We start from the raw sequence: 16880 nt of genomic DNA, 5'->3' as shown, positions 1-16880 counted from the left end.
TTTATCTATGGTCTTGCCGGTGTGATCATATTGTAATGTAACATACACGATATGGATGAATAACGTCTTATTTATTTCATGTAACACTTGTATTGAATTAATATATCGTAAATGTGACATTGAACAAATATCATGTGCTTACATTATAGTTATGCTAAGGTGAGGAATATTACCAAGTGATTAAATGTGGATAAATTCCATTAATTTTGTCACTGTATAGTAATAGTGCTTCATCATCTAGTCCTATATTTCACTGTGGCAGTACATGAAAAACATAAGCAAATAAGATCATCACCTGCAACTAAAATAAAAGTTGGTACCACTAGCACAGAGGGTATTCTCGGACCCCACTTTCAAGATTTTCCGTACAAATGAAACCAAAATTGCACTATTACTGTGTTGGGGAAATGTGTAGCTCCAATGGCAATTTCGTAATTTAGTCAGTGACTTAGGGGATACTAATGTAATTTCGTCACTGATTCAATAACAGGCTAATCGACGACAGCAGGAGGGAGAGAGAGCGTAGCGTCACAGAGAGGCTTTGCTTTGCATATTGTTCTTTCTTTGCTTTCCTTTCCTTTATTTTTATTTTATTTTTGCAAACAAAAACTCTGGCTTTTTTTTGTTCACTTTATTATATCTCTGTACTTTACTTTGTTCTCAGTTCTTCTTCTTCTTCTTCTTCTTCTTCTTCTTCTGGGTTTTTTGAAGTTCCTCACTCACTATAGAAACATTAATAAAAAGAAATTGTTCACAACAACAATGGCGGACATTAGCCACCCTCCTATGGAACAGCTTCAAGACCTTGAGTACTGCATAGACTCAAACCCTCCTTGGCGTATGTTTCTCTCTCCTCTCTCTCTCTCTCTCTTAAATGGCTTGTGGGTATTCAAAGAATCAAAATAAGTAGTGTTTATTCATTTCAGAAACTTCTCTCTCTCTCTCTCTCTCTGAATATGGTCTGTAACAGAAAGGACGCCATAGAAGGAAGGAAAACGGGGTCATGGTTTTTGAGAAATAGTCTGTTAGCTTAATGGTTTGAAGTTAAATGCACTGTGTCATTCCAAACTTAAACCCCAGTAGAAGAAAACTTTTCTTCTTCTTTTTTTTTTCCCTTTTTCTGAAGAAAGATTTTTGTCTTCAAGTGGGTTGTTCACTAGTGTCCTGGCTTGGAGCAAAATGGGTGATCAGGAAAATGGAAGATTGCGCCTTTAGTTTGAGTTTGGTAGATGATTGCGAAGGCATATACCTTGAACTTGAACTTGAATTTTCATCATGTTGAGACTGATGGGACCATTTTTCTTTTCTTTTTTTTTTTCTTAGAAAACATTCGAGTTTTGCCAAAAAAAAAATAATTGAAAATGTAAATTCTTCTACTGGGTCCCTGTTTCAAAGTTTTAAAGTCTATTATTCTCTCGGGTATAGAACGAAGCTTTGGTTGTTACCAGGAGTCTGTTTTGCCACACTTACAAATCCTGTTCTAAAATAAAACTTCCAACAGTCCATTTTTTTTTGTCGGGCTGTCGTTATTCTTTACTGGTTTTTATTTTTATTTTTATACAACTCATGGCACGGCCTGCTTTGACCATAAATGACTGGTATGATTTGCTTGGGTAAGGATTTTTTATCAAGTGGGGCCTCATCTTGGAAAGATGATCATATCATGCACATGTTAGTAGTAATAATTTTGTAATGTCAGTTTCTTTTTCTTTTTCTTTATCTTTTTTTTTAATACTTAATGTAGAGGAGACTTTTGTTCCATAAAATGCAAGAATTTTTACATCCTTTTAATTGACTCATTGATCAATAATCAAATTCAAATATTTTGTAGTTCATTCAGTGCATTGTTATTGGATTCAGATCCTTGTATGTTTATTATGAGAAGTCCAGTAGATTGAACTTTGACCGAGGAAGGATATGATACAATCTTATAGTATTGAAGAGTGATTGTTTCTCACTAAACTCAAGAGCCATTAGTCGTTAGTTTGATCGATTTTTTTGTTTGTTTTGCAGCCGAAACCATCCTATTAGCATTTCAAAATTACATACTTATGTTGGGCACAAGTGTAATGATCCCTTCGATGCTGGTGCCTGCAATGGGTGGAAGTGATGTAAGCTTGTTTTCCAGTGAAATGCCACTCTTTTTTTTTTTGTTTTTGTTTTTGTTTTTTCTTTAGGTTAGTTCATCTAGAGATGTCAAAACCACCTTTTCAACTAGTTTATTGTTTTTGTACAGGGTGACAAGGCACGGGTTATACAGACTCTCCTCTTTGTAGCTGGGATTAACACACTTCTCCAAGCACTTTTCGGAACCAGGTTGCCTGCAGTTGTTGGAGGTTCTTTTGCCTATGTCATTCCCATAGCTTATATTGTCGGAGACTCTTCGTTGCAACGGATTAGTGATCCTCATGAAGTAAGCCACTTTCCCTACTCGCTTTTTTTCTTTCCATTTTCACTATGATTGATATGATAGAGGCTTAACCAGATGGCATTTCAATCAACAGTATGATAGCGAGTAGTTTGTGGGTTGAAAAATCGTGTATGGTTCCTTGAAACTGCTAGAATTTGTATTTGTTTATTGTATCTTCTTCTAAGGACCGATCAGATTCCGAATTTTGTTTAAAATTTGACAGAGGCTACAGATTCTGTTAGCCTTGGACAGAAGGAATAGAAGCTTCTTACTTGCTAGCATATCATGCAAAACGGTGTTGATTACTTTTAAGTAATGTCATAATGAATTATGTCCATAAGATATCTGAGTTTATTCCCTCTTCAGCAAATGTACTTAAGAAACTCTCTTATTTGGTAGGGTATTGAAAGAGATCTTCCCATGTCATTGGTTTGCAGAGATTTGTACAAACAATGCGAGCAATTCAAGGAGCTCTAATTGTAGCTTCAAGTATACAAATTATCCTGGGTTACAGTCAAGTATGGGGTCTCTTTTCACGGTATGTTATTGTCCTAAAAATAACTTCAAAAGTATGAAACTATCATATCAGTTTAATTGATTCACTTTATAGTTCTCATTTTTTGTTGCTTTTTTCAGTTTTTTCAGTCCTCTTGGAATGGCACCTGTGGTTGGACTGGTTGGATTGGGATTGTTTCAACGGGGATTTCCTGCAGTAAGTCTTTAGCAAACAACATTTTTACAGCTTCCATTACTTTTGAGAAAACGGAATGTTGCTTCCTTCTTTTTTCTTTCTTTTTTTTTTTTTTTTTTTTTTCCCTTTCAACCCAGAACTTTCAAAATCCAGTTAAACCTTAGCCATGTACCTTTAGTTTTTCATTGGCATAATGCATGCTTAAAGGATAAAAAGCATCTAACCTGATATATTTTAGATGGATACAGAATACTATTTTGCCAATTCCTGATCAACCTCTTCAATTAAGATGTAACTTTGTTATGCTCTCTTCTTGTTTCAGTTGGGAAATTGTGTGGAAATTGGAATTCCAATGCTGTTGTTGGTCATTGGAGTGTCACAAGTAAGTGATTTTGTTCTTATTATTGAAGCCGTATCCTTTTGTTTTAGAAATGTCTTCTTTCACACAGCAATGACTTTGCTAAAATGCAGTATCTGAAGCACGTCAGACCATTTAGAGATGTTCCTATTTTCGAGCGATTTCCTGTGTTGATCTGCGTCTCGATTGTGTGGATCTATTCTCTTATCTTGACTGCCAGTGGGGCTTACAGAGACAAGCCCAATAGAACCCAAATCAGCTGTAGGACAGACAGAGCAAATCTCATATCTACTGCCCCATGGTATGTCAAGGAAGAAATTTACACCGTGTTTCCTGCGTTCTTACTGATGGTGAACTGAAATCCTATGCGTTATGCTATTCCAGGTTCAAGTTCCCATATCCTCTGCAGTGGGGGCCACCTACGTTTTCGGCTGGTCATTCATTTGCAATGATGTCAGCAGTTCTTGTCTCAATGGTTGAGGTATATCTAATCTTTGTGCTCTACAATTTGTCCAACATGTAATGAGGTTGATCTCAAACGGGAGTATGATGTTACGCGCATGTGTGTGTATGCGCGCATGTATTTTTCCAATTATGCCTTAGCTGATTTCACCATAAATTTTTGGTGTAGTCGACTGGTGCATACAAGGCGGCATCTAGGCTGGCAATTGCCACTCCTCCCCCTGCTTATGTGTTGAGCCGGGGCATTGGCTGGCAGGTGAGCTATTTTGAAACAAGGAAGTTATCCTGGCAAACTTAATAATTTTTCGTTTCCTTTTCAGGGTCTGTTATGGAATCTTGTAAGTCGGTTTGTATTCTATGTTTCCGCATAGTTTGCGGACCTGAATTTTTGAATACTTGTGCAGGGAATTGGAGTTCTGCTTGATGGTCTTTTCGGAACTGGAACTGGTTCTACTGTATCCGTGTAAGACAGCAAGCTGTGGCTTTGCAAAACCTTCTTTTTATTATTCTCTAGATTGAAACTTATTTAACTGGAGAACTTGTTAATGTAATCTCCAGGGAAAATGTGGGACTTCTTGGACTGACCCGAGTAGGAAGTCGCCGAGTTGTTCAAATTTCAGCTGGCTTCATGATATTCTTCTCTACTTTGGGTGGGCACCAACTTTTTAGACTTTGAGGAAGTCACAAGTTCCTCTTTGCTTCATCGTGTTTTAATGTGGTTTTTGCAGGTAAATTTGGAGCTGTCTTTGCATCCATACCCTTCCCCATATTTGCTGCATTATACTGTGTTCTCTTCGGCCTTGTTGGTAATTCTTGAACCTTGAACAAAGTAACACAGTTGTAATTATAAAAAAAAAAAAAAAAAAAAAAAAAAAAAAAAAAAAAAAAAAAGAAAAAAAAAGTAACACACTCGTATGGTTTTTGTTTCCCCACTTTCACAACAATTCTTTACCATTTCTCTTTCAGCTTCAGTGGGACTATCATTTCTCCAATTCACAAACATGAACTCAATGAGAAATCTCATCATCACTGGGCTTTCCCTGTTCCTTGGCATATCTATCCCCCAATTCTTCAATGAATACTGGACACCCTCACATCATGGCCTCGTCCGCACCAATGCTGGATGGGTAAGTATTATTAACTTATATAGCCAATGATTTCGAGTAATTTGAATATTTTATGGAACGTTTGGTTTATGGGTTTAGAACTATGATTCATGATTCTAATTTTTGAAATTTAAATTTTGTGAGAGAAAAACACTATAGAGAATCAAGAACCATGATTCAGAACCAGTGACGAACCCTTAAAACAAACATAGTATTATTCTTGATGCCCGTTTATCATGAAAAATACTCAAGAACATTAGTGGTGTCCAACACCACAACTAAAATAAGATGCACTGAATTTTGAAAAATACCTATGTTGGACAACACCGATGCCTCCTAGTATTGTCTTATAAATTACGTTTTCTTCGTGTGATTGTACAATAATGTCAGTATCAAATGTGTTATTCGGCAGTTCAACGCATTCTTGAACACCATATTCTCGTCCCCGGCGACCGTTGGTCTAATAGTGGCAGTGTTTCTTGACAACACCTTGGAAGTTGAGAAATCAAAGAAGGATAGAGGAATGCCATGGTGGGTTAAGTTCAGAACATTCAGAGGAGACAACAGGAATGAAGAGTTTTATACTCTGCCATTTAATCTCAATAGGTTTTTCCCCCCAACATAATTACAAGCAGCCAAGAACTTTGAGAAAAATGTCCTGCACAAGAAAGAATGGTTACAACATCTTTGAAGTGACAGCATTCCATTGTTAACGTCCCTTTATTATTATAATTATTATATTTTTTTGTGGGACCTGATTTAAGCGGTCCCGAGATTAGGATTATAGATTTTAATCCATGCCTTTTTTGTAGATGCATTAATAAATTAGTGGAAATTAGTTCTTATTCATCTGTCTTAGATTCTATGGTTTTTCCACAGCATTGGCCAATCACTTTCTACTGGTAATTTGCAAAACGTTCTATTAGTGAGTTCCAGTTCGGATGTAATCATGGAAAATAAAAAAAATAAAAAAATAAAAAAAAACGAGGAAACAAACTACTTGTTAAAAGCACATCGTAATCAAAATATATGCCATTGTTGAAGATGATTAATTCTTTTTTCTTTCAGAATTTGCAATTCACAGTGGGTTAGTATGTTAAATTATAATTTTTGAGGAATTTCTTTGATAGGACAGTTATATCACTCAATCTATCACTAAAGTAGAAGTTTCCATAGTTCTTTTCTTTCTTTTTTTTTTGTCCTACAGAGAAACTCTCTAATTGCTTCTCTAATTTCTTTAATTAAATTGTGTAATTACAACCCCCAAAATAATACTGATCAAACAGTTGGAAAATTAACAAAATTAACAAAATTGTGAAGCCTCAGAAAGCAGCCAGTATGTTTGACATCAAAAGAATTCAGACGGTAATTCCAACAAAAATAATACAATCATCACCGGCTTCATACAATTACCATAAATTTTACCAAGGCAACAAGGCATTATTACGTTAGAGAGAGAAGAAAAAAAAAAAGAAATTAGAATTAAAGTTAAAACAAATGTAATCGCACAAAACGGCTCCGTGGACCAACCGGAATCAAGATCCACAGGTTCCTATCAAGATGCGAAACAGAGGATCACTCTTGGACCAATCATAGCATCGCCGGTCAACGCTCTCTCTGAGCTACCGGCGACGTGGCATTGGCCCTCAGAAAAAAATAATTAAAAAATAAATCAAACTTTCCGAGAAAATGGAAGAAAACCAGGAAAGGAAAATGGAAAATGAAACCCTCAGAGACCCGTTTCAAATCACCCACGCATTGGAAACACACCGAGAAGACCAAATCGATCCCGGCCGGTCGGCGAAACGGCGGAAACGACGTCGCCCCCACAAAGGAGGCGAATCGTCCGGCGTTTCACGAGCGGCGGATGGGAAGGAATTTGGGGGTTCCGCAGTGGTGTGCTCCGCCGCTGGTTTAAGTGTCATACGGCACTTCCTATCAATTTTGGGAGTGCTTCCTCATCGGGATTTCTTCTTTCGCTATCCTTTCGTGAGAAAAAAGAATAAAAAGAATAAAAAGAATCCTATCCTCAATCGAATCGCCATTTATTCTCAAAACAGACGAAAAACCGCCATACGCAGAGCCCTAGCCCTAGATTCTGAGAATGAGAGGTGGATGGGTAAGTAGGAGACACTCGGAGCGCTTATAATTTATATAGAGACGGAGGATTCAAAACCCTAATCCCCTATTGTATTTTGTTTTTCCCCTTTTTTTTAGTTGTTTTTTTTAAGTTTTTTTTTATTATTGATTTTTCTTTGTTTTAGGTAAATAACACAATTGGACAACGATCTTTTAATTTTGACTAATCAGTCCATGACCTCTTTAATTTATTTGGTCCAATTGATGATAATTAACTGCAAATGTAGGTTAGTTTGAAGGTAATAAAAGTATTTTGGGTGAGATTTTGATTGACTACGGAAAGTAAAAGAGACTTTAGGGTGAAAAATTATGGTTGATAAAAAAAAAATGTGGAAAAATTATCTCTAAGATTTTAAGCCAAATTGACATATGAAAATAATATTAGCATCTATAGGCGTAGTGCTGCGCTTACACGGCTGGTCACAATAGCAAACATGCATATCTTGGTCCTCTAGTCTAGTCAATTTTAGACGCCCATTTAAAAAAAAAAAAAAAAAAAAAAAAAAAAAAAAGACACTACAAAGTATAAATCAAGAGATCAGGGATTGATTTGGTAAATTAAAAATTTGAGGATCAATTAATTAAGAACTTAAAAGATCAAGGACCACGTGTGCTAATTATCCTTTACTCTTGTGGGCTTATATTTGGTAGTTTGAGCCCATTTTGATAGGGAGTTCCGACTTCCGAGGTAAAATATGAGAATTTTCTCAAAATAGTTAGATTATTTGACATGTTTATTTATTTTTTTAAGGTAAATGTATTATAAACGCTAATACTTACCTCTCAACTATTGATCAGTTCCACCACTTATTGTGCAACGTGGGAGGAGAGAAAATGTTCACAGAGAACAAACACATATAACTATTTAAAAACACAGAGCTCGCGCGATGAGAAACTGACACGGAGAACAAATACACATATAACTATTTAAAAACACATATCTGAAATGAATGGACAATTTCGATCGATTGAGTTTAAAATATATGTAGATCAAAACTCACCCATAACACCATTGAGAAACACCTTATGCGAATGGAACACGACAAAACAATCAGTCGGTGTGAAAATCACTTTCTTTATTGTAAACCTAAAATAAACACACTAAAACAAGATATAAAACCTAAGCGACAGAAAACACATCACGTCCCGTTATTTTTTGATATGTTTATAATTGTATAATTGAAACATACTCTACTTTTTAAAAACACAGTTAGGAATAATATAATTATTTAGTAATTATTTTAATGGTTTTTTACTTTTGCAGCGTTTTAGTTCATGGTATTTGTTAAATTTTCTAATTTTTGTTATTACATCGCAACATGATTAGTAAAATACTGTTATATTTATGAAACGCCAAACTATTTCGAGTAAAAGATAAAAAAATGATAAAAAAATGTAATATAACGACTTGTAAGAAAAAAATTGCTAAATGTAAAAAATTGAGCAAAACAAATTTTTGTCCAAAATTTAATTTAAAAATGCAAGCGACAAGTAAAATGTAATATCCACAACGAAAATTTGAGCAAAAGACAGATTTTTATGCGGGGTAACTGCGTTTCTTCTTCTTCTTTTTTTATTTTTTATTTTTTTATTTTTTTATTTTTTTATTTTTTTATTTTTTTATTTTTTTTTTATTTTTTTAAGGATGGTTTGTTACTTTGTTCATTTATTTGGTGGTATTTAAGTATTTTTCTTTAAAGAAAATAATGATCACGTGATGGGCACGGGATAACAACCATCTAATTTTGCGTAAATTTTAATAAACCTGTAAAAATCTGTTTTTTGAATTTTGGTACTGGAAAGTGTGTTGTTGAGATGTCGATGGGAAGCGACACTACTTGGGTCGGGAAGAAGCCTCTTCGACGGATCGGAGGAATGTCCGATGCTCTCTCTATCGCCTCCGATCTTGGTTTCTCTGTCTCTCCACCTCCTACCCAGGTCAATTTTACTCTTTCTTTTCCTCAGTTTGCATGTGTTTTTCCCATTTGAACTTTTTTATGTTTTCGGTTATCATGATGAACTATTGAACTCGACCCCATTTTGCTTCTGAGAAAGATCAATTTGATTGTGGTCTGTATTTTCAAATTTTGGGTGTGCTTAAGGTTTGTTATTTGATTAAAGTTCTAATTTTTGGTGCCCAATTACCATGGAGAAGCAATTTGGGTGCTATGGGTTTAGGTCGTGGAAACGAATTTTGAGTAGTCTGTTGGAGAGTTTTGTTTGTATGTTTGAATTGGCTTTGGCATAGAAACGTTTTCCTTAGTGGCAACTAAGCAATATGAAATTTTTGAAAAGAAAACGAGATACTTTTACATGTTGTGATAGTTTAGTTTTTCTTAATATATATATATATATATATATATGTTTATATATTGGTGTATATTGTAGGAAGCAATGGCATGGCAACATTACCTATTAGGTCAATCATGTAAGATGGTTGAAACTGAAATTGAGTTCGTCTTATTGTCTTGTAGGAAGAACTTCAGAATTTAAACACTAGCACTGGGGAAAAGGGTGATGACTTAATAAGGGTTTTAAGAGAACTTACCACTGTTCAAAGAAAAATAGCAGATCTGCAAGTGGAACTTCAAGGGAGAAAGGTAAGTTTTTGCGGTTTCGAATTTCCCCTTTTCAGTTTGCATTACGGAAGTTTTTGCTAACTAGGAATTTTAGATGGTAACGAGATGTAGCATTCTTTTTGCATCATTCTGGGTGTCATCTGAGTTCATGTTCCGATCTTTTTTAGGATGACAAAAATGTGGCCCATCTGACTCATGTAAGCGAAATGCAAAAGAAGTGCGAAACATTGGCAAGGATTACTACTATACTGAAAGATGTAATTCAAAACAAGGTAAGTTAATTTCTTTGGTTTTTTCACCTTATTTTCGTCTTTTCACTTTAAACATATACGGGTTATTTCATTATTTTATGCTTTTACATGACTTTGAGCCAAATAGTTCCACCAGGCTCTGTGGCATTGCTAGTTGATCTCAAAGAAATCAACGTGGTTCTGAGTTCTATGTTTATAACAGAATCAATTGTTTCTTTATTTTCCTCCAAGAACGAGTTTCACTCCTTTGTTTGGAGGATGGAGGGAGGATGAAGAAGGGACAACATTCTTAATCTTCCTATGAATTTATGAAATACTTTCCTTTTTCTAAAATGAAAAAATTCTAATTCTTGAGGCCTCCTGATGCGGTATGTTCTTGTTTGCTGGTAGGATCGCATTATAGCTCGTCTTCAACAACCATATTCTCTAGATTGCATTCCAGTGGAAGCCGAGTATCAGGTTGGTTAAACATAAAGTCCATTTATTTTGATAAGATAAAATAGTAGCATTCTATTGTGCCAAGTCTGCATTCTAATGCACTAAGAATGTTCTCTCAGCTTATGGTATGTTTCACTTTGGTTTATCCAGAAACAATTCTCTGAATTTTTGATGAAGGCTGCTAGTGATTACGGGGCCTTGACGTCATCCGTTGCAGATTTCCAATGGAGTCAGACATTTAAGGAGCCACCTTCAGTATGGGGGGTATGCATTTAGAAGCATTTCATATTTTTTCTTTATCTTACTCTCCATTAATTAGAGCTAATTATATATGTCGTTTGTTTTTTGACGAGTGATCAATTGTCAAATTCAATATCCACAACCATGAACCTATTAAATGTTGCTACCAGTATTGTTGACTATTGAAGGAAAATTTTGTACTTGTGGATGTCCATAGATTAGGACCCCCAATTATTAGATGTTAAGAAAGCAAAAACTGGCCTCTTCTCTTTTATGTTTCCCAAAAATGCACTGATCTGCCTCAAAAGTACTCTTGTTGATGTTGAAATGTTGGCACCTGAGCGAAATCCTTCAAAAAGATGCAACTTATAATGCCTTTGAACTTATAATTTCACTGCATAGAATAATATTGGGTCAACAATTTTATTACTGGAAACCTTCAACTTTCTACATGCTTTAGAACTGAAATAGATTTTCCCCAAAAACTATGATATTGTTTGTCAAAGTAAAGGGATAGTATTGGTACATGTAATGGTGCGACTTCATTGGGTAATTGATGCAGGAAATGCTTCGTCCGATTCCCATTGCTTTGGCATCATGTACCCGGTTTTTCGAAGCAATGTCGGCAATGAGAGAATCGTTTGCGACACTTCAAAATCTAAGAGTGGGTCATTCTGCTCCATCCCTGCCTGCGACACCAGCCAAGGATTTCTCCCAAAGAGATTCTGACTGTGTGACTCCACCTCCTTGGAGAACCGAACCGAGCTGCGATGACTTAGCCATCAAAAGCTCCAGAAGGCAAGAAATCGACCAACAAATACAAGATGGAAGTAATCAGCCAGGTGACTATAATCAGGTGGATGGAACAAGCCAAAGGAGATTGTCTTGGCCTCCAGTTAAAAAGAATGTTAGTTAATAATACGAACTTCTATTTTCAATGGTGTTTGTTATTTCAGCTTTTATATTATGTGTCAAATAGCCAATGAAATCACTTTTCAGCTCGGGCAACCGAAGTCGAGCAATGTGTGTATTCTTTTGTGATATTTTAGCACTGTCGTGCTAGCTGGAACTCGCTTATTTGTGCAGTTATACACATTATTTTTTTCTCCTTCATAGTTTCATACTTTCGTTAACAATCTCAGTAGCCAAAAATTAAGGCATGTTCTCCTGCCAAATGTTTTGGAAAAATTTAAAAATTTTAGACAAGGGTCTGCTTTGAATATGTTTTTATGTTTTGAAGGTAGGAATTTCCTCAAACAGCGCCTTATGAAGATTCTTACCCTTTATTTCAATTTTAAAACGAAAGGCAAAATATGGGTCCATTTGGTTGTACTGTAAAACTGATTTTTTGAATCAAATTCTCCCCAGGGTCTCCCGCAGGTGTGTCTCGGGGGTGTCCCGGGAGTGTTCCGGGGGTGTCCCGGGGTTGCCACGGGGTGCCCTAGGGGTGCCATGGGGGTTTCCCGGGGGTCTCTTGGGGGGTCTCCCGGGGTCGTCCCGGGGGTGTCCCGCAGGTTCCCCGGGGGTGCCCCGGGGGTTCCCCGGGGGTGCCCCGGGGGTTGTCCCGGGGGTGCCCCGGGGGTCTCCCGGGGGTTGTCCAGGGGGTGCCCCGGGGGTCTCCCGAGGGTCTCCCGGGGTTGGCCCGGGGGTGCACCGGGGGTGCCCCGGGGTTGCCCCGGGGGTGCACCGGAAGCGCCCCGGGGGTACCCCGGGGGCGCCCCGGGGGTGCACCAGGGTTGCCCCTGGGTTGCCCCGAGGGTGCCCCGGGGATCTCGCGGGGGCCTCCCGGGGCTCTCTCGGGGTGTCCCGGGAGTGCCCTGGGGGCCTCCCAGGGGTCTCCCGGGGTTGTCCCGGGCGTGTCCCGGGGTTGTCCCGGGGGTGCACCCTGGGTTCTCCGAGGGTGCCCCATGGGTACCCCGTGGGTGCCCCGTGGGTGTCCCGGGGGTGTCCCGGGGGCTCACCGGTGGTGTTCCGGGGTTGACCTGGGGGTGCCGTAGGGGTGTCCCGGGGGTGCCCCAGGGGTCTCCCGGGGGTGTCCCATTAAAGTTGATCTGGAAGAGAGCTGCTCAAGCATGGCCAAATTCGCATGACATCCCAAGGCTCACGTGCATGGGAATGCTCCAAGGGGTTAGGCGCACATTCTAGGAAGTTCCAAGAAGTTAGGCGCACATTCCAGCAAGGGATCAAGTCAAAATTACGGATTAAACATTTAAATTCCATATTATGTGATTTAAGGGAGGAATTGGATTCAAATTCGGATTTAGACTCTAAGTCGGATTCCTTCCCTATGAGTTATCTTTGGGCGATTTTATTTTATTTTAGGAGTCTATCTTCATTTAGGCACCTACCTCATTAAGGGTAGGATAAGACTTTTCAATTTTTAAACATTTTCAGCTTATATTCGACTATTTAAGGCTGAAAAATGAAAATTAATAAAGTTTTTATGTTTGTTCATATTGTGAGTTATTCTTCTTGAGTTCTTGAAAAAACTATTCCGAACTTATCAAGGGTTTCCTTGTGGCGTTCAAACTTGACTTATCAAATGGATTTCCATACCCGTTTGTGGCGTCTTCACCATACCAAGGTTCTTGCTTTGCTAAGCAACAGGTCGCGGTTTCCATCAATTCTTGATGATCTTGGATCGTATCCCATATTTGGCTACGGGTTTCGTCACATTGTTGGTGGGGTTCGTATCAGTTGGTATCAGAGCTTAGGATCGTCAGGTTTTGCTATCATTTTTTTTTGTTTATTACGTTTTCTTTCTTTATCAAAAAAAAAAATCGCACATTAGGGTTAGGGTTTTCTCAATTCAAAAAAAAAAAAAAGAGAATACGATTAACGATCCCTTCCTTGTTTTGAGTTTGAGTCCAAACCCTATTGCTGAATTTGAATTCAACTAGGGTTTTACCAAGTCGAAAAAAAAAAATTTGGGAAAAGAAGGAACCTCATGAAAACTGCTATAACTTTTGATCTATGAATCGTTATGGGACATATAATATATCAAATCGAAGATCTTTTCGAGCCCTACAATCTTCACCAGGGCGGAGCCCGGGATGCTCCTGGGGTGCCTCGGGGCTGCCCCGGGGGTGCCACGCGGGTGCTCTGGGGGTTCCCCGGGGGTGCGCCGGGGGTGCCCCGGGGGTCGCCCGGGGGTGCTCTGGGGGTGCCCAGAGGGTCTCCCGGGCGTCTCTTGGGTGTCTCCCGAGGGTGTCCCGGGGGTGTCCCGGGGGTGCCCAGCGGGTGCGCCGGCGGTCTCCCGGGGGTCTCTTGGGGGTGTCACGGGGGAGTCCCGGGGTGTCCGGGGGTGCCCCGGGAGTCTCCCGGGGGTCTCTTGGGGGTCTCTAGGGGGGTTTCCCAGGGGTGTCCCGGGAGTCTCCCGGTGGTGTCCCGGGGCAGTCCTGGGAGTGTCCCGGGGGTTTCCCGGGGGTTTCCCGTGGGTGTCCCGGAGGTTCCCTGGGGGTGCCCCGTGATGAAGACATCAGGGATGCAAGGAATACTCACTATCCAATTCAAGTCCCAGTTGGTCCGGAGATGAGATATCGAGTCATTACATGGTCAAATTCGCATGGCATTCCAAGATACACGTGCAAGAGCAAGACCAAGAGGATTAGGCGTATTTTCCAGCCAAGAATCAAGTCTAGATTGCAGATCAATACTTGATTTCGTCCTAATCTTATCTTTTTAGAGTTAAGTTTCAAGTTAGCTTTTAAATTCCAAATTATGCATGTTTAGAAGGAAGGAATTTAAGTCAAATTCGGATTCCTTCCCTAGGATAGGCTTTTAGGAGTTTTTTTGGAAGGAGTTAGATTCAAATTCGGATTCCTTCCCTAGGATAAGCTTTTAGGCATTTTTAAGGAAGGAGTTTGATTCAAATTCAGATTCCTTCCCTATGAGTTATCTTTAGGCGTGTTTATCTTATCTTTAGGTGTTTATTTTCATTTAGGCGCCTACCCCATTAAGAATAGGATATGACTTTTTAATTTTTAAACCTTTTCAGCTTATACTCGACTATTTAAGGCTGAAAAATGAAAATTAATAAAGTTTTGATATTTTTATTCATATTGTGAGTTATTCTTCTTGAGTTCTTAAAGAGACTATTCCGAACTTATCAAGGTTTCCTTGTGGCGTTCAAACTTGACTTATCAAACGAATTTCCATACTCGTTTGTGGCCTCTTCACCATACCAAGGTTCTTGCTTCGCTAAGCAACAAGACGCGGTTTCCATCAATTCTTGAAGATCTTGGATCGTATCCCATATTTGGCTACGGGTTTCGTCACATTGTTGGCGGGGTTCGTATCACCCCGGGGGTCTCCCGTGGGTCTCCTGGGGGTCCCTCGGGGGTCTCTCGGGGGACTCCCAGGGGCCTCCCGGGGGTGTCTTGGGGGTGTGCCGGGGGTGTCCCGGTGGTGTCCCGGGATGTCCCGGCGGTCTCCCGGGGGTATCCCGGGGGCATCCCGAGGTGCTCCAGGGGTGCGTCGGGGCTACCCCGGGGGTGCCACAGGGGTTCTCCAGGGGTACCCCGGGGTTGCCCCGGGAGTGCGCCGTGGGTGTCCCGGGGTTGTCCCGGAGGTTCCCCAGGGGTGCCCCGGGGGTCTCGTAGGGGTGTGCCGGGATGTCCCAGGGGTGTCCCGGGGTTGCCCTGGGTGTGCCCCCGGGGTTCCCCGAGGGTGCCTTGGGGGTTTCCCGGCGGTCTCCCGGGTGTCGCCCGGGAATCTGCTGGGGGTCTCCCGGGGATCTCCCGGTGGTCTACCGAGGGTCTACAGGGGTCTCCTGGGGGTCTCCCAGGGGCGTCCCGGGGGTGTCCCAGAGGTGTCCTGAAGGTTCCCTGGGGGTGCCCCGTGGGTGGCCCGGGGGTCTCCAAGGGGTTTCTCAGGGGTGTCCTGAGGGTGTCGCAGGGTGCCCCGGGGGTGCCCCGGGGGTCTCCCGGGGTTGTCCCGGGGGTGCCTCGGGGGTCTCCCGGTGGTCTCCCGGGGTTTCCCCGGGTGTGCCCCGGGAGTGTCTCGGGGGTGCCCCGGGGGAGCCTCGGGGGTGTCCCGGGGCTACCCCTGGGGTGCCCCGGGAGTTCCCCGGGGGTCTCCTGGGTGTCTCTCGGGGGTCTCCCGGTGGTGCCCCAGGGGTGCCCCGAGGCACTATGCAAACTGGATTTTTAACTCTAAAATCAATAGGAGGTAATTCTGTAAGATGAAAAAAAAAAAAAAAAAACAAGAAAAAATCTTTCTGAATATCTGCTCATGTTGTTTGGGTTTAAAATGGTTAATTCACTTTACCAAACACAACCATACATATATAAAGGCGTGGGTTGTTTAGTGTTGACCAACGTCCTTCACATCCTTAAAATATAGGGATGATAGTGTGAAGTATCTATAAGTTAGATTTTTTTAACTGTTTGATCTGTATTTTTTTAATTTTTACGTGATTTTATGCAGATCTCATGGATAGAAAACTTGGCCACCGGTATGTTAGCGTACCAAAGAAGGTCTCAAAATGATAACATAACTCTTTCTGTTACTCTTTTTATCACTCTATGTATTTACTGGTGGACTCTGCTATCTTATTTTTTGTTTAAATAATAATATATCATATTAATTAAGGTCACGTGTCAAATAGTGAATAGAAGAGTGATATTAGCATTTAAAAAAATCCTTGGCATCCATTATTGTGTGTTTTAGACAAAAATCAAAGGACTACGATAATTTTATATATATAAATATATATATTTATATATTCTCATCTCCAACAAGGTGGCGCTTATGGGCTGTTTGCCAAACATTCTTTCACCTCAATCGTGTCTTCAATCTCAATAACCAAATATTGCCCATTACACTAATGTTTCTAGACTTTATTATTGACGTTCTTGAGCTTTTTAATTTTATAAGAGTGTATTTATTTACACAACTCAAATTATGAATTTAGTTGTGTATGTGATAGATAAATATTATAATAAAAAAATTAAATTTAAATTTATATAAGAAAAAATATTATTATTTAGTTGTGTATGTAATAGGTAAATATTATAATAAAAAAATTAAATTTAAATTTATATAAAAAAAATATTATAATAATATGAATTCACGCCTCCTAAGATTTTAAGGCTTTACTGCCTAAAAGTAGGAGCAATATTTCTCCTTTTCAGTCTACATTTATTTCTGTTCCATTTATGCATGAACTAACTCAATAAAAGCAGCCTTTTTCTAATGGTGATCGT

The 16880-nt window shown here is 39.8% G+C and overlaps 2 protein-coding genes and 3 non-coding genes across 5 annotated transcripts; 2 read left to right on the top strand and 3 right to left on the bottom strand.

The window, feature by feature from the left end:
- Window positions 1-621: 621 nt before the first annotated feature.
- On the top strand, window positions 622-5850 carry LOC21388319 (nucleobase-ascorbate transporter 1). The gene is made up of 14 exons (XM_024174950.1): window positions 622-838; window positions 2014-2111; window positions 2237-2413; window positions 2848-2948; window positions 3047-3122; window positions 3424-3483; window positions 3573-3760; window positions 3844-3940; window positions 4091-4177; window positions 4326-4384; window positions 4480-4571; window positions 4650-4727; window positions 4888-5048; window positions 5440-5850. The coding sequence occupies exons 1-14, from the start codon at window positions 763-765 to the stop codon at window positions 5650-5652; spliced, it is 1563 nt and encodes a 520-aa protein (XP_024030718.1). The 5' UTR covers window positions 622-762; the 3' UTR covers window positions 5653-5850.
- A 491-nt stretch (window positions 5851-6341) lies between these two features.
- On the bottom strand, window positions 6342-6429 carry LOC112094339. The gene has a single exon (XR_002903481.1). It is a non-coding gene; the product is annotated as a small nucleolar RNA snoR77Y (small nucleolar RNA).
- A 93-nt stretch (window positions 6430-6522) lies between these two features.
- Window positions 6523-6673, bottom strand: LOC112094341. Its single transcript, XR_002903482.1, has one exon. It is a non-coding gene; the product is annotated as a small nucleolar RNA snoR2/U65 (small nucleolar RNA).
- Window positions 6674-6926: 253 nt separating this feature from the next.
- Window positions 6927-6994, bottom strand: LOC112094342. Its single transcript, XR_002903483.1, has one exon. It is a non-coding gene; the product is annotated as a small nucleolar RNA U49 (small nucleolar RNA).
- Window positions 6995-8967: 1973 nt separating this feature from the next.
- LOC21388318 (AUGMIN subunit 2) lies at window positions 8968-11782 on the top strand. The gene is made up of 6 exons (XM_024174956.1): window positions 8968-9104; window positions 9641-9766; window positions 9913-10017; window positions 10387-10455; window positions 10585-10698; window positions 11237-11782. Exons 1-6 carry the CDS (start codon window positions 8982-8984, stop codon window positions 11588-11590), a joined length of 891 nt encoding a protein of 296 aa, XP_024030724.1. The 5' UTR covers window positions 8968-8981; the 3' UTR covers window positions 11591-11782.
- Window positions 11783-16880: the final 5098 nt, after the last annotated feature.

The sequence above is a fragment of the Morus notabilis genome, unplaced genomic scaffold (genome assembly GCF_000414095.1).
Source record: "Morus notabilis unplaced genomic scaffold, ASM41409v2 Scaffold528, whole genome shotgun sequence".
Classification (NCBI taxonomy): Eukaryota; Viridiplantae; Streptophyta; class Magnoliopsida; order Rosales; family Moraceae; genus Morus; species Morus notabilis.
This window is presented reverse-complemented; position numbering and strand designations above follow the sequence as displayed.